Genomic DNA, 22,271 nt, shown 5'->3' on the forward strand with positions numbered 1-22,271 from the left:
AAGTTGACCACGCTGCTGCATCTCGGACCAGGTACCTGTATGTACATGCGGTGTTGTCAGCGGGATAAGATGGGGCGATCCATTCGTCAGGGTTCCTGGTTCCAGAATTCTGGTTTGACCAGTAGTGAGATCGTTTTAATAAAGAATTGTTTTGTTATCAGCCGATATCGATTTCTGTGCGCAAGAGACCGAACTTAGAGACCGTTGTGTTTTAGATTGGTGTTCTTTTTGCCGGGAAGTTTTCTCTGAATATATTAGGGGAACTTGGGAAGGAGGGGGGGGGGGGGGTTGTAGTGGAAATAGACGAGTCTCAGTTTGGGAAAATGATATTTTGGAGAGGTGGTCCTTGTGTGAGCACTGCTGTGTCAGAGGCTGCGTTTTCAGACGTTTTTCGGGTTGTTGAGTGTAGAACGAAGCAGGTATTAGTGGATTTGACTGAGGAGGGTACAACTGGAGTTTCTGATGCTTTTTTGATACAGTGATCTAGGGAAACACGGGTTCAACCTTTAATGGCGAATCACAATAGCCAGTTTCAGGATTACACTAATGGTGCTTATACGAATATAACAGAGAGGTATTGGGGAGAGTTGTGCTGTTATATGGAGCGGGTGGAGCTGCTCTTCCATGCTGTAGTCACATGTAGATGAGTACCTCTGGAAGAAGATTGTACGGGATAATTTTTGTCAATTTCGTAGTTTTCTGAAAGCTGTAGGGAAAATGTGTAGGACGAGGGTTTTTAGATGAATACGTTTTGGAGGTTGTTCGGTGGTGTTGTCTGGTTGGGGGGCGGGAGGCGTTTAGTAGTTTTTAGGTTTTTGAAGCATTAGATTTTTTTGTTGTATTTTAGATTGAGTATCGTGTTTAGTGGGAATGCTGGGGTCTTTTTGTTTTGTAGGTGTGGGTGTTACTTATGAGAGAGAGAGAGAGAGAGAGAGAGAGAGAGAGAGAGAGAGAGAGAGACCAGATTTGGATTTGGTGGCTCTGGTTAGTATTCTTTTGTAGTTTTATTTCTTTTTATTCTAGTATGTATGTTATGTGTATTTATGTTTACAGTTGTTTGTGTGTAAGGAAATTAGTAATTATGCAAGTTTAATGAATTTCGGGGTTTTTCTTATTAGTTTTTTGTAATTGTCGTCGGCAGATGCCGTGGATATTGGTTTAATATCGCTGATGCCGTTAAAATCTATAGTATTGGGTTCTGATTTGTGTGCTGGTTTCTTGGAATCAAGGGATTCGTTTGAGCTATATAGGTCAAGTGAAATTTGCGGTACTGGTTTTCGAGCTGTGCGTGGGTTTTTGGTACTGAAGATTTCCTTTGAACTGTAGAGATCTAGTGTAGTTTACGATGCCCATGGTTTTCTTTTTCACGTGGTTGCGCTGGGTGTTGGGACGCTTGAAATAGGAGTGACAGCCATCTTAATGACTTCACAGGTCATAGCTGATGAGATGGTCCTGCAATTTTCGGTTCTGCCCAGTTCGCCAGCGACTGCGTTGCGAGCTTCTTGTAGTCAGAGGCATCTGAGGTTTCTAGGCCGTGGATCCGACACAGCAGCGTCGAACTGTCGACGCAAGAGTGGTCCACGTCCGTTACAGTGGTCCAGCATACTGCCAACACTAGGCAGTCCGAACAGGGTAGTAATCAATCAGTGCTGTAGCTACTCGACATGCCCCAGTCCCTGCTCACTGGAGTGTAACGTCCATCTTAAATTCATTTATTTTATATACTCGTCACTGCATATCTTTCATGAGCCAGAATGTCAAGGCATAATCAACCTATTTCGTTACCCGCACATTGATATTGCGCCCTTTGATGTCCACGAAACAACGATGACACTTTATTTCGTTTCCATATGATGACTGTCCTACCCCGATGAACCATGGACCTTACCGTTGGTGGGGAGACTTGCGTGCCTCAGCGATACAGATGGCCGTACCGTAGGTGCAACCACAACGGAGGTGTATCTGTTGAGAGGCCAGACAAACGTGTTGTTCCTGAAGTGGGGCCACAGCCTTTTAAGTACTTGCAGGGGCAACAGTCTGGATGACTGACTGATCTGGCCTTGCAACACTAACCAAAACGGCCTTGCTGTGCTGGTACTGCGAACGGCTGAAAGCAAGGGGAAACTACAGCCGTAATTTTTCCCGAGGACATGCAGCTTTACTGTATGGTTACATGATGATGGCGTCCCCTTGGGTAAAATGTTCCGGAGGTAAAATAGTCTCCCATTCGGATCTCCGGGCGGGGACTACTCAAGAGGACGTCGTTATCACGAGAAAGAAAACTGGCGTTCTACGGATCGGAGCGTGGAATGTCAGATCCCTTAATCGGGCAGGTGGGTTAGAAAATTTAAAGAGGGAAATGGATAGATTGAAGTTAGATATAGTGGGCATTAGTGAAGTTCGGTGGCAGGAGGAACAAGACTTCTGGTCAGGTGACTACAGGGTTATAAACACAAAATCAAATAGGGGTAATGCAGGAGTAGGTTTAATAATGAATAGGAAATTAGGAATGCGGGTAAGCTACTACAAACAGCATAGTGAACGCATTATTGTGGCCAAGATAGACACAAAGCCCATGCCTACTACAGTAGTACAAGTTTATATGCCAACTACCTCTGCAGATGATGAAGAAATTTATGAAATGTATGATGAGATAAAAGAAATTATTCAGGTAGTGAAGGGAGACGAAAATTTAATAGTAATGGGTGACTGGAATTCGATAGTAGGAAAAGGGAGAGAAGGAAACATAGTGGGTGAATATGGATTGGGGGAGGGAAATGAAAGAGGAAGCCGTCTGGTAGAAGGAGGAGGAGGAGATTAGTGTGTAACGTCCCGTCGACAACGAGGTCATTAGAGACGGAGCGCAAGCTCGGGTGAGGGAAGGATGGGGATGGAAATCGGCCGTGCCCTTTCAAAGGAACCATCCCGGCATTTGCCTGAAGCGATTTAGGGCATTAACGGAAAACCTAAATCAGGATGGCCGGAGACGGGATTGAACCGTCGTCCTCCCGAATGCGAGTCCAGTGTGCTAACCACTGCGCCACCTCGCTCGGTACCCGTCTGGTAGAATTTTTGCACAGAGCATAACTTAATCATAGCTAACACTTGGTTCAAGAATCATAAAAGAAGGTTGTATACCTGGAAGAATCCTGGAGATACTAAAAGGTATCAGATATATTATATAATGGTAAGACAGAGATTTAGGAACCAGGTTTTAAATTGTAAGACATTTCCAGGGGCAGATGTGGATTCTGACCACAATCTATTGGTTATGAACAGCAGATTGAAACTGAAGAAACTGCAAAAAGGTGGGAATTTAAGGAGATGGGACCTGGATAAACTGAAAGAACGAGAGGTTGTAGAGAGCTTGAGGGAGAGCATAAGGGAGCAATTGACAGGAATGGGGGAAAGAAATACAGTAGAAGAAGAATGGGTAGCTTTGAGGGATGAAATAGTGAAGGCAGCAGAGGATCAAGTAGGTAAAAAGACGAGGGCTAGTAGAAATCCTTGGGTAACAGAAGAAATATTGAATTTAATTGATGAAAGGAGAAAATATAAAAATGCAGTAAATGAAGCACGCAAAAAGGAATACAAACGTCTCAAAAATGAGATCGACAGGAAGTGCAAAATGGCTAAGCAGGCATGGCTAGAGGACAAATGTAAGGATGTAGAGGCTTATCTCACTAGGGGTAAGATAGATACTGCCTACAGCAAAATTAAAGAGACCTTTGGAGATAAGAGAACCACTTGTATGAATATCAAGAGCTCATATGGAAACCCAGTTCTAAGCAAAGAAGGGAAAGCAGAAAAGTGGAAGGAGTATATAGAGGGTCTATACAAGGGTGATGTACTTGAGGAAAATGTTATGGAAATGGAAGAGGATGTAGGTGAAGATGAAATGGGAGATACGATACTGGGTGAAGAGTTTGACAGAGCACTGAAAGACCTGAGTCGAGACAAGGCCCCGGGAGTAGACAACATTCCATTAGAACTACTGACGGGCTTGGGAGAGCCAGTCCTGACAAATCTCTACCATCTGATGAGCAAAATGTATGAGACAGGCGAAATACCCTCACACTTCAAGAAGAATATAATAATTCCAATCCCAAAGAAAGCAGGTGTTGACAGATGTGAAAATTACCGAACTATCAGTTTAATAAGTCACAGCTGCAAAATACTAACGCGAATTCTTTACAGACGAATGGAAAAACTGGTAGAAGCCGACCTCGGGGAAGATCAGTTTTGATTCCGTAGAAATGTTGGAACACATGAGGCAATACTGACCCTACGAGTTATCTTAGAAGAAAGATTAAGGAAAGGCAAACCTACATTTCTAGCATTTGTAGACTTAGAGAAAGCTTTTGACAATGTTGACTGGAATACTCTCTTTCAAAATCTAAAGGTGGCAGGGGTAAAATACAGGGAGCGAAAGGCTATTTACAATTTGTACAGAAACCAGATGGCAGTTATAAGAGTCGAGGGGCATGAAAGGGAAGCAGCGGTTGGGAAGGGAGTGAGACAGGGTTGTAGCCTGTCCCCGATGTTATTCAATCTGTATATTGAGCAAGCAGTACAGGAAACAAAAGAAAAATTCGGAGTAGGTATTAAAGTCCATGGAGAAGAAATAAAAACGTTGAGGTTCGCCGATGACATTGTAATTCTGTCAGCCGATGATATTGTAATTCTGTCAGAGACAGCAAAGGACTTGGAAGAGCAGTTGAACGGAATGGACAGTGTCTTGAAAGGAGGATATAAGATGAACATCAACAAGAGCAAAACGAGGATAATGGAATGAAGTCGAATTAAGTCGGGTGATGCTGAGGGAATTAGATTAGGAAATGAGACACTTAACGTAGTAAAGGAGTTTTGCTATTTGGGGAGCAAAATAACTGATGATGGTCGAAGTAGAGAGGATATAAAATGTAGACTGGCAATGGCACGGAAAGCATATCTGAAGAAGAGAAATTTGTTAACATCGAGTATAGGTTTAAGTGTCAGAAAGTCGTTTCTGAAAGTATTTGTATGGAGTGTAGCCATGTATGGCAGTGAAACATGGACGATAAATAGTTTAGACAAGAAGAGAATAGAAGCTTTCGAAATGTGGTGCTACAGAAGAATGCTGAAGATTAGATGGGTAGATCACATAACTAATGAATAGGTATTGAATAGAATTGGGAGGAAGAGGAGTTTGTGGCACAACTTGACAAGAAGAAGGGACCGGTTGGTAGGACATGTTCTGAAGCATCGAGGGATCACATATTTAGCATTGGAGGGCAGTGTGGAGGGTAAAAATCGTAGAGGGAGACCAAGAGATGAATACACTAAGCAGATTTAGAAGGATGTAGGGTGCAGTAGGTACTGGGAGATGAAGCTTGCACAGGATAGAGTAGCATGGAGAGCTGCATCAAACCAGTCTCAGGACTGAAGACAACAACAAAAATGATGACTGTCTTAGTGTGGCGTAGAACTGATGTTTCCAATCTTATAAGTGAGGGTGGTGTTCAGTCTATGCTTGACACCCTCTCCCCAAGCCATCTGGCTCATTGTTACATAGGTCCTCCGAGCATGGGGTCACTAGGTTCATTGCGTGTTACTACAATGTTTATGTGGAGAACGTCCGACCGATATCTGTCGATAGCTGCCTACAAATGTTAAGCGTATGAAGAGGAACTAGCAACTAATGTTCACAGCTGCCAGAAACTGCTTACAGGCGATACATTTATTAAAGGATAATTGTAACAAAACACAAAAGTACTTGGTGAAAAAACAGTCAGTTGACAATTAACAAACATGGAAGTTATAAAATGTGTGCATCAACAGATTCGAGTCCAGACGAGATTGACAGCACGATCGGCAGTTAAACAGCGGAACCAGTCACGACTATCAACCAGCACAAAATATCGATGTTGGGTGGACTGCACTGAATTACAATTTTTCCATGCAAATGAAGCCTCACTGAGGATCAAGAAAAATTTAAGTGCCAATTATTGGGCACGGAAACCTAGAGCAAAACGAGGACATCTTCCTAGTAGGCACCTTTCACAATGAGACTGCTTACGCCCCGTCTTGTGCAGCAATCGTTGAATGTGCAACGGTATTTCGCATTACAGGGTGACAGAGTTACTTTTACGTCTTCTCGAAAAATGTTCTCAGAACCACTATTATTGCATTTCAGAAACATATGCAGAGCCACAATTTTAGACGTGTTATTCTACGGGTAACATCAGCTCTAAGAAGGACATTTACTTTTTAATGGTGTAAGAACAGTTTTCACACAAAGATTCAGGTGAAGAAGCTACAATATGCTTCTGTGTGTTTCTAACTGCCCGCACACGAACTGTAGCAAAGAGATTGACGACACGTTCCTAAATGGCAGCTTTTGCCATCGACAGGTGACGTAGCTAAATACAGATAAATCGGCACGTTTTCAGTGCGCTGACAATGGCCTGGTAACTCGAAAAATGTTTGCAGTGCGTGAGGAAGACTGTGCACGTCGCTAAATCATAAGGCGGCCAAGACAGGCATAAAGGCTATCACCAAGGCGCTTCTCGCTCACGCAGTTCATTTTAATCGGTCGCTGTGAAGTATACTGCTGCGGGATGGAAACTAATGGAGGTAAGTGTGTACGTTTCATCCTACTGAATGGGAGATTCCCAATTCTTAAAGATCACCTCAAAGTGAAGACCTTTGTTCACTGTATCACCTTATCTCCAGATACAAAGGCATTGCATGTCACAATGAAATGTCGTCCGCCCGAAGACTAGTTTGAACGCTACAGGCCTTTACTAGTCATGGTGCTGGTGGTGGGATCCAGCATTCCTACGACCTTTCAAACTGCGGTACCCAACAAGTTCTAGGGAGACCTATAGTTTAACGTGGATTCTAAATCACAGCGCAGCCTGATATTTGTCATAATCACAAATCATTGCCAGAAATGGGAAGAAAAACTCGTGGCGGCTAAAAATTGAAACCCACACTTTATTTATAGTTTGCAACTTACCCACTGTGTGGATAACATTCTTGACGGTGAAGACGGCTTCTTGCTTACATACAAAGCACTAACGTGTCTAATACTGTCCCGTAATAACTTTGATAGGAATGATATCAGTGACAACAGTTGCATTTGGTTGTTTTCTGAGTTGCTGATTTTTCTCATAACACGGCTTTGAAGGCACATTCAAAATTTGTCTAGATAGCACTGTAATTTTGTCACACAATGACTCCATTGCGACAGAGGTGTCAACAAAAAAGTTTCAAAATTTATCAGTTTTACCTATTTTTATTTCATGCTGCAGGTAACAGTTGTTACGAAGAGTCGACAGTATTTTTCGTAATGTCAGTCGGATTTTTACTGACTGATCAAGTGCCTCGTCGTGCGAGCGACTATGCTCACAAAACTGTTCTGTTACCATAGCCAAGATTTCCGGTAGAAACACACACACACACACACACACACACACACACACACACACACACACACACGTTATCGCGGTGAATTCTTATTTCATGAAATCATTGTGTTAAATATTTTACGCGACATATACCTTGCTGGTCTCCCATCGAACAGTATGGATTTTTCACACAATTCTTGCGCAAAAATCTCAGGTACCGTACTTCATACATACTCAAAAAATCTGTAGATGAGACAATATGATTATTAAAAGGAAGAACTGTTCGTAAACCGCAATGATGCAGTATTCTTTCCCAATATACGATACGGTGTAACTGATATGATACTACGCATTAGTCGGTCTTCCACCTATTTCCATTCAATCAGTTCCGAAACGCTGCCACTACGCGAAATGATAACAACTTCGGATGACTCAAGAAAACTGCCACAAATTCATGTGCAGGATTCCCAGTTCCTGTGAACTGCATTTCCGCCTTTGGCAATTGTTGAGCGACTAACGGAATTTTAACATAACAATGCTACAATACAATAGCCATTTCTTGCAAAATCTCTGAACCCGACAAAGTAGCTGTGGCTTCTTCTCGTTTTAACTGCATTAGTTCTATCAACAAAATCCAAAATTACCTTTCGTCACAGAAATGCTGTGACCCATTTCGCACATCTGCGTTCATCGATTGGTGCTAAACAAAATGAAACAGATCCAGATGAAATGCATCTTCAGCAACGAATATGCTAGCCGAAATGTTCTCAGAGACTGATAAGTAGATTTTACACGGGTACAGATATTAAGCACATGTGCGCAAGACAAAAACGAGCACTTCTGATTTTTCTAATGTAATGACATTTTGTGGAAAGTTCAGTTTTTACGAAAATCAAGCACTCATATGTAGTTTATTTCCCAGTATGGAACCACAAGCCAAACATCACTATCAAGGCAAATCAACGACAATGCAAACACAAAGCTCTTAAAACCCACCAAATTTCAACATATAAAACCTCCTTGTTTGGTAAACATTTACTTTCTTGAACAAGAAACAGCTATTTGTAGTAAACTTTCATGAATATGAGGAATGTCATTTAACAGCTTTGAAATTTTCTACATGATTACTTACTTCTGATTCAGGTACTGTAGAGTCCAGTCAACAATTTCTCCGACAATTTCATCTTCACGCAGAAAATATCCAGCAACTCTAACGGGCAACTGGTCATCTGGATTCACGGTAGCCGCGAAATCATCGAAGAACTTTTTGTAAACAGACAGATAATCGTCGGTGTCTGCCATGGCATAACACTAAAGAACCAGAACAAAGTTTCGACGGCAAGACAGATATTTCAAAGCCTGCACTTGAGGTAATGATGTACAGAAAGTGACGAATCTCAAAGCTGCAGCATTGCTAATACTTGACAGTATTGCTTGCTTCACAACAAGAACCACACACAACACCTCACTGACGCATCGTTTTGCTCAAACTGGTGTTATACTCTGAGTGTTTATACCACCACTCATACAGCCAACCTTACGTAAGACGCGGGTCTGAATCGTACTAGATAGTCACGTTTCGCGCAAGCTAGTACTTTCTCACGCTAACCACTGGAAAAGTTTGCAGCGTACTTATTTTGGCTATTCACGCATATATTTCGTGATCAAATCGCTATATCAGCAGTTTCCAGTGATTTTACCAACTTGTTTGCTTTTGCCAGTTGGTACTCCTGCTGGGAGTTGTTCTTTCAAATGTTTCGTGCTGTGCTCGATTTGATGCATGTGAATGTGTTTTTGTTTGTTATTGAATGACACAGGCACAACATATGCCAGCAATGTTGTTATGATCGAGATTAGGATTTTGTAAATGCATACATTATGTATCTGGGATACGAATGAAATTTAACGCAAGGTGTGCGCTGGTAAAATATGCGTAAGTGCTTCCCACATACAGTTTGCCAAGCAATGGTAAAAGAAATGAATTAGATAGGTTTTAATAATTTATTTGTTCGCTAAAATTATTTAGTGGAGGCTAATTTTTTCCACGTGACAACATGAACCCTTTCACACTATAATAATGAGCGACAGTCAGTTTAACTATTGGTTTAACGTAAATTTCACGATATCACACACAATGTTCTTTCTGGTTCTTTGAAAGCTTTTGGATCATTAAGTTCTTTCGCTTTATGTGCTAAGTACGTGTCTTTGTACTCATTCTGCATCCATTCTGGAAGAGGTTTATTCCAGTCTTCTGGAGGTGCATCCCTTTTCTCCCAAATGTCGTTGTCGATATGTGCCTTCAAGCGTTCATATCGGCGCTTCTTCTCGCTTCTTATTAACTCATCCTGCAAGAATAAATGAAACCAACAGTTTCGGCATTTTCTTCTGTTTGAAATTAAGACACAAACACGTAGTACTAAGTGTATCCTTAATTTATTATTATTAAATTCTCAAAATGGGGTGTTACTGAAGTACTGCCACTCTTATTACACTTTGCAAATGACAAAATCTGGTACAACAAAATGCACCCACGTCCAAGCTGTGTGCAGATGTACTTCCTGATGTGCACTGATAAGGGAGCAAGTGAGTTTCATTCGATTCAGTGTGTGTCCAGTAACCTGTAACTGCCTTGCTTTCATTTCTTAGTGTTTAATGCATGAACACAGTGAATTGTATCAGCAACGCACCAATTTTTGATCTGAGAAGAGATAGTGGCCATAATTTCATGATAAACCAGTTTCCTATTAGGATCCAACATATCATTTTGGTGTCAAGACGCTAAATTATGTTATATATATATGCTGATGACAATGAGCACTTAAAGACAATGACAGAAGGTCTAGATGTATGTCGAGTTATAATGCAAATTAAAAATCTGTCTTTCACCAAAGTAGAAATCACAACAGTACGAACAAGGAAGCTATGTACAATTTCTTGGCTGTCACTTAACAAATATCATATCTGAATTCCTTTTACTGTAAATGAGTTGTTAAGGTTTTAATGGCTTGAACAGCAGTCTCAATTTTCAGCAACACAAGTATAACTTAGGGTACATTCTAACTTCAAGTGTCCGCAGATGACATGGGAGAGTAAAATGCATGAGGTTCTTATTTGCCAGGCAAATATGGTCTTCTACATAATGAGACTTCTAAAGGAAAGTGTGAAGCAAGATAAAGTGTGCCTTAGCCCTTTTCTGGACTATTCCTGGTCAGTGTGGAACCTGTATCAATCACATCTAATTTTAGACCTTGAAGGGGTTCAAAGAATAACAGTAAAATGTCCCCTAAAATTTTTAATGTTTCAGTAGTGGCACTGCTAAGGTAAAGAACTTGAGATCAGGCTTATTACAAAATTTGAGGAAATGTCTTGCTGACCAGATATGAAAGGTTAGTTGCATACCACTTTCTCAAAATTGAGGCTATGCAACACCATAAAATAAATGTCTTAACTTGCAGCAAGTCAGTGGGCACATTTTACTGTATAAGTAAAAGAAGAAAAATTAGTTTTTACTGTCGTGTTGACAATGTGGCCATTAGAGGCAGAGCACATGCTTGAACTGAGGAAGAATGGGGAATGTAATTGGCTGTATCTTTTTGAAGGACCCATTCTGGCAGTTGCCTTAAGTGATTAAGGAGAGCAGCCCCCTACCAAATATACTACACACACACACACACACACACACACACACACACACACAGACCTGAAAAAGTGAAGAACACGTATTATAATTTTGCATAGTTTCAGCCTTATATTCAGGTGGAAACCCAAAGGCTTTTCATCTGCAGTATGTGTTAGGAAGGAAACATCAACATTTATACATGCAGCTTACTACAAAAGTTATTTCTGTAATTTGTTTCTTTGGAAGATTTTGAGTTTGTTTTGCATTCCTTAATTACAACATAGAAAGTTCAACTTACATTTTGCAAGTTAGTGTTCTTACGGGAATTTAAATTATGCCTGTGGTTGGTGGGCATAGCAACAAGACAATATGGTATGAACATTTATTTTTGGCTGGCAGTTTCAATTAGGACTTCTTTTTAAATTACAATCGAAATACACAATTCTGTGTTATTTGCAGCGTCATTAGCTCACTATTATTCACAATAAATTATACAGACACACCAGAGTTACACCAAATATAAGTAAAATTGACGACTATATGCCACCCCCCCCCCCCCCCCCCAAAATAAAGCATTTGGTTTTGATTACAGATGAGGCCTTTTGTAAAAGGTTATGTAAGCACCTGTTTCGGGTGTTTGTTCTGCCTACAGGTTGAACTTCTAAATTGGTGATATTAATTTTGAATTTACCTAAAGGTTTATTTATGCTAAACGGTATTACTTACGCATGCTTTAAAATTTTTGCTGTCTCTCCAGCGGACACAGTTTTCGTAATCGTGTTTCCACTGAGAACAGTCAACGAATTTTCCGAAAACGAAATATTGATGAAATCTTGCTTTAAAGCTGGCACAGTCGCTATATTCATCATCATAAATTTCACATGGACGTATCTGAAAAGCAAAGTGTTCTGGAAATTACATTTGATTTTGAAACACTCATATTAACAATATAGGTTATGGCAATAGTACCATCCATGCATCTTTGGGACTGTCTGCTTCATCAGCCTTCTCCATTCGCACAAGTTTCTCGTACTGCCTGTGGGATGAAATATTTATTTAAAAGGGCATTATTCCGTATTCGAAAATTTCGCGAATATCAGAGATTAACTCACATTCAGAATTGATGAGGTATCGTTATGCGAGTCTTTACGAGAGTTCGACCGTACTGACATCAATTACGCAAAAAGGTTGTTCAGATAATATAATTGGCGTCGTATATAGAGTATTACAAACTATTTTACAAATAAAGCAATTTTAATGCAGTGTTTGTAATATAAAAATTGTACATAGTCACCAAAATACTTCTCTGATTGGTCACAGGTATATTCTGTGATCTTACAAAAGCATTAGACTCTATAAACCATGCCCTGTTGCTTTTCAAACTCAACAGGTATGGAATAAGGGATTGGTTTGAATAATATCTCTTGCAGAGGAAACAAAAGCTAGGAATCAAATTAAATGGAGTGGATCCCTTCTTCGAGTGGAAAAACTATGTCACAAGGTGTTCCTCAAGGCTCAATCCTTGGACCCATTTTATTCCTGTTCTATGTAAATGACTTGCCTCTCAATATAAATACTCATTTAACTTAGTTTGCAGATGATACTTCTGCCCAAAATGAAAACTCTGACAATATACCACAGTGTCATGAATACGTTAAGCAACCTGGAAACATGGATCAGTCAAAATGGCTTAAGGCTAAACATTTCAAAAACCCACATGATGAGTTTTAAAACCAAACATTCAAAAACTGAAGAAATCTGTGTCACTCACAACAATCAAAAAATGGAAGAACTTGACTGATTCAGGTTCCTGGGAATAAACTTAGAACTTTGAGTTGGAATTCTCATATAGAATATCTAGCAAATAAATTAAACAGCTTTTCACTTGCACTGCACTGATATGGCCACAAGAAAAATAGCATATTATAGCTACTTTGAATCGGTTATTCGGTTTGGCACAATTTTTTGGGAAACTCGGGAAATGTTACACGAATTTTAAAGTTACAAAAAACAATCATTCGCAACATGTGCTCTGCAATGCATCATGTCGACCATTATTTAAAGACCTAATAATATTAACTGACCCCTCTTTATACATCTTTGAGGTGGTTCTTTTCCTACGCAGCAGAGCTGATCTATTAAAAAATAAAAAGTGTGTGTGAGAGAGAGAGAGATCATTTTGAACACTCATATGACACGAGACATAAAGAGAGCTTTATGCTCATCTCTCATCGCTTAAAACTGCGTGCTCAGACTCCTCAGTATATAGCCATGAAAATTCACAACCCAATAAAAGGGTGTGGCATAATGAATATGAAGATAAATATTTTAAAATGCAAGTTACATGATTTTCTAATTGAACGATGCTTCTACTCTGTGGAAGATTTCATGAAGGACAGAGTGATACTTTGAGCTGGATCCCTAAAATGGAATAAAAATTTATGGTAATTATAGTAGATGTTAATACTGTAAGTTTGATGAATTTCAAGTTACTAACCACTCCACAAAGTATTATTGTAACTGTAACAAAATTTTAAATAAGCAAATTGTAACCTTGACATGTCTCATATACATCAGACACATGTTCTTAAATTGTGTACATTATGAGATGAATAAAACACATTTCACATGCAACTCTCTCCGCGACCCAATGCCAGCTTCTTGTTATCTGAGAAACTACTGCAGCTTGTGTCGTTTTAACATCATTGTATTCATGCCTAAATCTCTTGTTGGAAAAAAAAAAAAAAATCACTTCCATCCATTACTGAACTGACTACTATTCCACTACTGTGCATCAGAATGTATCTTATCAACTGATGCCTTTCTGTAGCCAAGTTCTGCCACAAAGTTATGTTTCCCCACTTCAATTCAGTAGCACTTCATTAATGACTCAATCGGCATGTCTAATCTTAAAACATTCTTCTGTAGTGCCACATTTCAAAAGATTCTGTTCTCTTTCTGTCTGAACTTCTTATTGTCCCAATTTCATTTCTGTACGAGATTACACTCCAGAAATTTGCCATCATAAAATACTGCCGAACACAAATTTATATTATATGTTAAGATATTACTCTTTCGTGTTATTTCCAGTGTGCATTTTATGTCATTTCTACGTTGGCCATCCTCAGTTATTTTGCTGCCCAAATAGCTAAACTCATTGCCTACCTTTAGTGTCTCATTGCCAGATTTAATTTCCTCAGCATCACCTGATTTAATTTGACTACAGTACGATACACTTCTTTTACTATTGTTGATTTTTCATCCGATAATCTCTTTTCAAAATCATTCCTTTCAACTGCTCTTCCAAGTTCTTTGCCCGCTTTGGATAATTACGTTGTCATTGGCAAACCTCAAAGGTTTCATTTCTTTTCCATGAACTTTAATTACATTTCCAGATTTCTCCTTGGTTTCCCTTACTGATAGCTCACACCACAGATCGAATTACACTGAGGATAGGTTACAGTCTCACTCTCTTCTCATCTTTGCTTCCCTTTCATGTCCTTAGAGTCTTGTAATTGCAGTCGGGTTTCAGCGCAAGCAGTAAATAACCTGTCGCACCTTGTATTTTATCTGTACTACCTTCAATATTTCAAACATTTAATCCATTTGTAAAGAAATAGATTGAATGTTGACAGCTTGGATGAATTATGTTAGATGCCAATTGTTGTTCATTAGCTATATTAGGCAAGCCCAGTGGCAGACATTTTTCTGCCAACTTAAACTATAAAAGAGATCACAAAATCAAGAATGTAGGATTTTGCTGGAGTCCATTTCAATGAAATTCTCTTGAAGGTGCTGCTCCTGATGCAGCTGTGTAGAGAGAGTGGGGACATACCTTTTGATTCTTCAGTTTTCAGACATACTATAGTGTGATTTTAAATCAGTAGAATTTTATAAATCTGTAGTAAGGTAATATTCTTGTTTGCATTTCTACTAATGTGTGTAATATATTTTAGGAGTACAGGAGACCACTCACCGAATAGCAGAAGGATTGATTTGTCATCAACAGGCACACACTAAAGACTAAAGACCGAAAGCTTTGCTAGCTTTCAGACACATGATGAGTGTTTGGCACTACTTTGTTTGTAAGAAACATGTAATATGTATGTAACCGACATTGTCATTACAATATCTCACTAGTAACAAAATGTATTTAGATGAACAAATTTTTTTCTTTGGAAACAATAATGCAGTATTTGAGTGGCGATAATAATAATAACTGTAAACATTTTATAATAGAATTTTGTAATGCTGTGTACACTTTACATTAGTAACATCCTTCTCAAATAATCCAAAAAATATTGTACACAAGTAAACTGTTTAAGGAGAAAGGTACCTAATTTTTGGACACAAGCTACAATCATTTAATTTATGCAGTGGATATGCAGAGGATCTGTGGCTCAGTTTCAAGGTAATAGTCAATCAAATTTTAGAAAAACTATGTATCTAGAAAGTAAGTAAAGATGCAGAGATTCATTCATATAAAACCCATATTACAAAGCATCTTAAGGAAGAGGATCTACTGCGTGAAAGATACCAGTTAAGTGGGTGTTAATTGAAGTATACTCAATGACCAGAAGGACAATGTGAAAAATTGGTTTGTTAATGGAGGACTTCTCCCAAACTACAGAAAAATTTTGCAAACCTGTTAAGTTTTTCTGTGACACAAGTATTAGTGTCCAGGTATTGGTTGATGAAACATAAATTTAAATAGATAATAACAGAACAAAGAGTGAAGTGTGGAAACATGCCTTCAAATGTTCCTAACTGGCAAAATCATAGAAAGTTGTCACCATTCAATTGCTGCACTTCACTTGGTTTCTAAAAAGCATTTGTCTCAGTTTGACACCAACACTTATTAATAAAAGTATAGTCAATATGGGGTGTCAAACAAAATTTGTAACTAAATTGAGGCATTCTTGGTAGGGAGGATGCTGCATGTTACCTTGGATGGAGAGTTATCAGAAGAAACTCCAGGTTGGAATATCAGTAATATTAGGACAACCAAACGTTGCACCAGGATGAGCGGCCACCTCCAAACTGTGGCCTAGAGCATGGTAGACCACCCTGTGACACAACATGCAGCTGGACATAATGTAAGTGATTTCAATGGCTGCTTCACAACCCAGGCCATCTGGATCCCCCCTCCTCCACCAGTTTTCCTGAATTGTGCAGATGGGAGTTACCCTTACAACACATTCTCCACTCCCAAAATTATTCCAGCCTAACCTACAGTAACCTACTGGCCACACACCCTCCACCCAACAGTTTCCGCCTCCTCTGTGCTATCACCTCCTCCCTCTTCATATCTTTTCACCTTCACTGTATGCCGCCCTCTGCCAACGTACCTGCCTGTCTTTCTCTTTTGCTGCTTCTCTCCTTTTCACCCTGTCCCCCACCACCCACCTCCCTGCCCCACAGCCTCCTGACACTGCACTTGGTAGTGTTCTCATGCCTTCATCAAGTCCCTGCATGCTCTGTCAGACAGCACTCTTCTCTCCCCCCACCCATATCTGGCTATCCCTCCCCCTTCCCTGCCCCACTAGAGACTGCCCCTTAATAAGACAGTTACATTCCAGTCCGCGCTGCCGCACTTGATGGTCATGAGTGTGTGAAATCTTGCTTGTGTGAATGTGTGTGTGCGTTTTTTCTGAGGACGGCTGTGGCTGAAAGCTAGACGTGTAATAGTCTTTTCATTGTGCCTGTCTGCAACTCAATGTGTTTAGGATTGCATCCTAGAATACTGCTCCAAATTGTGAGACCCATACCAAACAGATCTAGTAGAGGATATTGATAACATAATTTGTTAAAAAAAAAGTGTCAGATATTTTGAGAAGTGGTAGTAGCCATCAAAATAAAGAACAAAAAATCCAGTAAACATGGGCTCAAAAATGCGTACTTTATAAGCTGTGAGCACTTTTCACCTTCGTACCGTGGAACACATCTCTTCTATTGCCACCTCTTTAATTTCCATATTCTTGGAGGAAGTGATATAGACCAAAACAAGAAAAAAAATTTCCAGTAAACATTGGCTCCAAATGAATACCTGAAAAGGTGTGACCACCTGTTCAGAAATGGAAATGGAAATGAGCGTTTGGCGTCATTGGCCGGGAGGCCCCTCGCGGGGCAGGTCCGGCCGCCATATCGCAGGTCTTATTACATTCGGCGCCACATTGGGCGACCTGCACGCCGGATGGGGATGAAATGATGATGAACACAACACAACACCCAGTCCCTGAGCGGAGAAAATCTCCGACCCAGCCGGGAATCGAACCCGGGCCCAGAGGACGGCAATCCGTCACGCTGACCACTCAGCTACTGGGGCAGACACCTGTTCAGAAGAAGAGATGTGTTTCACAGTAGCGAAGATGGATAAGCACACATAGCTCTGAAGGTATGCGCTTTAGAGCCTATGTTTGCTGGACATTTTGTTCTTGTTTCAGTTCATGCTACCTCCTCCCAAAATATGAAAAGCAAAGCACTTGCAGTTGAAGAGAGATGTTTCAGAGCATTGTAGACGGACAAGTGCTCATAGCTCTTAAGATATGCATTTTAGAGCCCAAGTTTATTGGACTTCTTTTTTTCTTGTTTTGATGGTTACTACCACCTCTGAAAATATTCAACACTTTTTTTTAAACACTTTGTATACAAAGCAAAGTATGCCTTATTTTCAGTCATAAGTAAAGCAGGTGGTAGATGTTGGTGTATTGGTAGAATACTATGGAAATACAATCAGTCTACAATGGTTTATTGGTAAAATTCTATGGAAATGCAGTCAGTGTACAAAACCGATTGCTTATAAGCTACTTGTGTGACCCATTCTAGAATATTACTCAAGTGTGTGGTACTCCTACCAAACAGGACTCACAGCAAAATATAGACAATGAAAAGTAGTGTGAATGGTCACATGTTTATTTGAGCCATCAGAGAATGTGACAGGGATGCTGAAGAAAAAGAACTGCCAGACACTTGAAGGTAGATGCAAACTATCCTGAGAAAGCCTAACTACAATCTTTTAAGAAATAGCTTTCAATAATGACTCTAGGAATATCATACTACCCCCACCACCACCTCCACATCCCCACCCCAGGAATCATGAGGACGAGATGATATTAATTATAGTGTGCACAGAGGGATTTAAACAGTCATTCATCATGTGCTCCATACAGGAATGGAATGGGAAGAAGCCATAATAATTGGAACAATGGGAAGTAAACTCTGCATGCACTTCACAACATTTTGCAGAGTGTAGATGTAAATGTGGACATTTATATATTTATATGACCCATGGTAGGGTGTCATAGAAATGCTAAAAAAAAAAAAAAAAAAAAAAAAATACTGAAATGGCAGATGCTGAAAGACAGATAGTAACAATCTGACAAAAGCTTACTTACAATGTTTCAAGAACCAGTATTAAATGAGGAATGTAGGAAAATGTGCAGCCTCATATGTATTGTTCCTGTTGGGACAGCAAAGAAGAGATTAGATTAATTGTAATGCACACAGGGGTATTTAAGCAGTCATTCTTCCTGTGTTCTACACGGGAATGGAATTGAAAAAAATTGTAATACACTGTGCAGTCAGACTTATCCTCTGTCAATCACTTCAAGGGGATTGCAGAGTATGTGAGTAAATGTAGATGCGAAGATGAGAGAAATAGTACAATCAATACTAGCAATATTGAAGAGCAGCTCAGCTAGACTCCAGGGCCCAGTGGAATAACTGCAATATTCTGTACGTAATTTCCAACTGAATTGATTGTACTCTTGACTATAATACATACTGGAAGTTCCATAAACAGAGAACCATTCCTATAATAGAGTTGATGAAAGAAGATCCCTGACAGTTGTAGTGGGCTTGGCACTGCTACTGCGTGTGTCTACCTCAATCAGTGAGGTAATGACATTTTGTAGGAGTTATTATGGCAATGCCTCAGCAGCATTGCAGCTCTATAGGCAAATATTGGTTTTGCCTGCAGCTGTCTGTGCTTTGCAGTTTAAAATTGGCATCAATACTGCCATCTGTCAGGGATCTTCTTTCGCTGATTCTATTATAGCAACTGGAAAGAGGATAAGTCACACAGTCAGGCAGCATCCACATGAATACCATTATAGATGGTTCAGTCACATTAAAGTGACCACCACCTGTATTCAAAATCAATATGCAATAACCACTCATGGACGACAGGTGGCAGTGCCAACAGTGGAGGGTATATAAAGTGTGTCGTGAGGTTGCAGAAAACAGTGCAGTCATTGTTGTAATGTGGGAAAGGAGCGATTTATCTGATGGCCAAAGGGTATGATCATTGGCTCTCAACCAAAGGTGGAAACATTTCCAAATTGGCTAAGTTTGTAAACTGTTCGCATGCCGCCATGGTTAGAATATACCGCACTTGGCAAAATGGCACTATCCAAAACTGGCAATAAGCGACTGTGATGCACCGCGGGCCATAGAATGACAGGGCTGAATGATTGCTGTGAAGATGTGCATGGGCAAACAGACTTGCAACTGTTGAGTAGGTGACCACCCAGATTAACCAAGGGGCTACCAACAGCATCTCCTTAACTACTATTCAGAGAACATTGCTGTGCGTGGAACTTTGCAGTAGGTGCCTGTTTCGTGCACTCATGCTGACTGCTATTCATCAGCGACAATGGCTGGGATTTTCATGTGAGTACCACAGTTGGATTTCTACTGAGTGGTGACAAGTGGCCTTTTCACATGAATCATGTTTATGCTCCATCAGACTGATGGCTGTTAGTGTTTACAGCATGAAACTTCTGAAAGCAAACACCCTGCAACAATTGTTGAAGTCCAGGCCCTAGCAGGTGGCATTATGATGTGGAGAGTATGTTGGCGGCACAGTGGATCAACACAAGTATGCATCTGTCCTTTGGAGCCATGTCGACCCATACATGTAGTTTGCTTTTCCTAGGCCTGTTGGCTTCTACCAGCAGGACTCTGCAATATCTCACACAGCTCACAGTGTATGTGTGCAGTTTAAAGAGCACCAAGATGAGTTCACCATACTCCCGTGGCCACCAAACTCCTGAGATGTAAATACAATTGAGAATCGGGGGCTCCGTCTCGATTGGGCTGTTTACGCTGTGGGTCCTCAACTGAGAAAGCAAGCACAGCTGGCCATGGCACTGGAGTTGATGTGGCTCCAAATCCATGTTGGTGCCTTCCAGAACCTAATTGACACTCTTCCTGTGCATCTCACATTGATCTACACTACAAAAGGTGTTTTTTCAGGTTTTTGACAGGAAGTCTCATTTATGTAACTGGACAGTTTATATCACTCACCATTATTTGTGCAAGAAACCAAGAACATATCAGAGGTCAAAAGTAATGATCTACGTGGAACAAAATTAAATTTTCCACAGAAAAAGCATAGATTCCGCAAACTTTAGTTCTGTAACCTACTGTGTGTTCATTAAAGTTCAATTGCATTAAAATTTTGGACTGTGAAAAAAATTGAACTGTGTAAAAATTTGGACTTTGTACAGGCACTGATGACCGCACAGTTGAGTGCCCCACAAACCAAACATTATCAGTTGCATTAAATTGTTTGTTATTATCTATTCAGAGAAAATGCAGATTCCCTTCACTGTCTTGAATGCTTTTCATTAGACTCTTTCCTGATGTTGAAAATTCAGTAGTCTCTGCTGATAATTGTAATACATTAATTAATCGTGTTTAATGATCTCATTGTGTAGGAGCAACTGCAAACCCTTGCCAGTCACCTATAAATTGCTGGTAATATTTAGGACTTTGAATAGAGGCTTCAGAAACTGATCCAGTGCAATTCAGTTATCATTTCGTACGATAATGTATAGTCAAAGAGCAGATTACTTCAGTCATCAGTAAAAACATCTCCCAATGTATCCTAAGCCCTTGATGCAAACATCACAAACCAAATGTCTGAAGGTCCTACAGAAGCCTTGCACATATGTTCACTCTTGGAAATACAGTTTTGATAAAATGAAACTTGTTTAAGTACCTGTTCAGCAGTGTAATATATCCTTGAGGAAAATTACAGTCTCTTCTCCTCAGTACTTTTAACGCATCTGTCGCAATAGCAAAGTAAAATAAAATTTCCTATAATGGTGGACAACAATGAGTTGCAATTCTGTTTGAGATTTGTACGTGTCTGCCCTTGATTGCATACTGTAACAGTGTGTGTCATCTATCTCTGCTTTTCGCTTTAGCTTTAGCTCCCCAAGAAGCAACTACAGTCCAAAGAGTAATGCATCTCTCTCACAGAAGGAATGTTGTACTTAGTTGTATCTAAGAATTTATTGTTCAAACAACAGAGTGTTTGTAGAACCCATGAGCCTATTGTGTTCCTAAATAAAATAAATAAAACATCATACACTAGCACAGTCTTGGGAGCCGGATTATTATAGTGACGCCATTGTTGTGATTCCTCAGCTTCTCCAAGTATAATTCATAATGAAATAATTCACATACGATTGGCTGGATGTCAGCATCTGATGGGAAGCAACCATGCCAAGCACCATCATCAGGTGCGTTGATGAGCTGACTTCGTAGGAGGTAGCATGGCACAATATGCAGCAAGGGGTGGGTGCATGTCCAACATCTCCTCCCCCTCCCCTCCTCCTGCCAACATGTCACACTGTCCGTGGTTCACAGTTCACTCCCAGTGAAACATGTTATTGGCACTTCTGTTGTCGGTCTGACTGCCCTTGAAGTCAGTTTGATGTGGAATATCTACATCCTCTTCTTAATCAGACAGTTAACTGGTACCATGAGATGTACCCCTTGCCATGCACTTCACAGTGTCTTGCAGAGTATAGATTTGTAGTATAAGTGCTGGGTTCCCAGGTGTTATTTAAGATTTAGCCACTATCTCTATTGCTTGGTAATTCCCTTACTTGAGTGTTGATAAATTCTGTACTGACAGAGTCTCAGAAGTGAGATGTCTGTGTTGGAACCTCAGTGTGGTTGTAATCCATTCCATGTAATTCCTATAGGCAGTGTTCCATGACAACACAGATGTCTAACTTCAGGGACTTTGTCATTAAAGAACCAATTGAGATTTAAGTAAGGAAACTGCTGATCAAAAGTGACAGTGGCTACATCATTAGTAAAGGCTTGGGAATACGCACTTAGTCTGGTTAAGAAGAGGTTGGAGAAATCCCACAACCTCAGAGGCAGGCAGAGCCATAGCAGACACACATCCAGTATGCGGGCCTGGGTGTACACTGCAGATGGAGAGATGTGTCAGCAGGAAGGGT

General features: G+C 40.2%; 2 protein-coding genes across 3 annotated transcripts in view; both read right to left on the minus strand.

Annotated features, from left to right (window-relative positions):
- The window catches only part of LOC124614112 (protein piccolo-like), a 1,087,733-nt gene extending 1,078,880 nt beyond the window's left edge, over positions 1-8,853 (minus strand). The window contains 1 exon segment of the mRNA XM_047142918.1: positions 8,524-8,853. Within this exon segment, the coding sequence (XP_046998874.1) occupies positions 8,524-8,693 (170 nt within the window). The 5' untranslated portion in view covers positions 8,694-8,853.
- Positions 8,854-9,378: 525 nt separating this feature from the next.
- Positions 9,379-12,200, minus strand: LOC124547215 (UPF0545 protein C22orf39 homolog). Of its 2 annotated transcripts, XM_047125092.1 has the most exons (4): positions 12,123-12,200; positions 11,980-12,046; positions 11,737-11,901; positions 9,379-9,736 (listed from the first exon to the last, which is right to left on the minus strand). In XM_047125092.1, coding segments are annotated over exons 1-4 (462 nt in total). In that variant the 5' UTR covers positions 12,125-12,200; the 3' UTR covers positions 9,379-9,508. The 2 variants fall into 2 exon arrangements, with proteins under 2 accessions (XP_046981048.1, XP_046981049.1); XM_047125093.1 differs by lacking the exon at positions 12,123-12,200 and having other exon boundaries at positions 11,980-12,119.
- Positions 12,201-22,271: the final 10,071 nt, after the last annotated feature.

This window comes from Schistocerca americana, chromosome 1, assembly GCF_021461395.2.
Source record: "Schistocerca americana isolate TAMUIC-IGC-003095 chromosome 1, iqSchAmer2.1, whole genome shotgun sequence".
Classification (NCBI taxonomy): Eukaryota; Metazoa; Arthropoda; class Insecta; order Orthoptera; family Acrididae; genus Schistocerca; species Schistocerca americana.

Bases quoted from the DNA above. Each gene is read 5' to 3' on its own strand.
- LOC124547215 (XM_047125092.1), bottom strand. The intron at 11,902-11,979 runs GTACTATTGCCA...TTTGCTTTTCAG, and splicing joins GTCCCAAAGATGCATGGATG to ATACGTCCATGTGAAATTTA. The intron at 9,737-11,736 runs GTAAGTAATACC...TTATTCTTGCAG, and splicing joins GCAAAAATTTTAAAGCATGC to GATGAGTTAATAAGAAGCGA.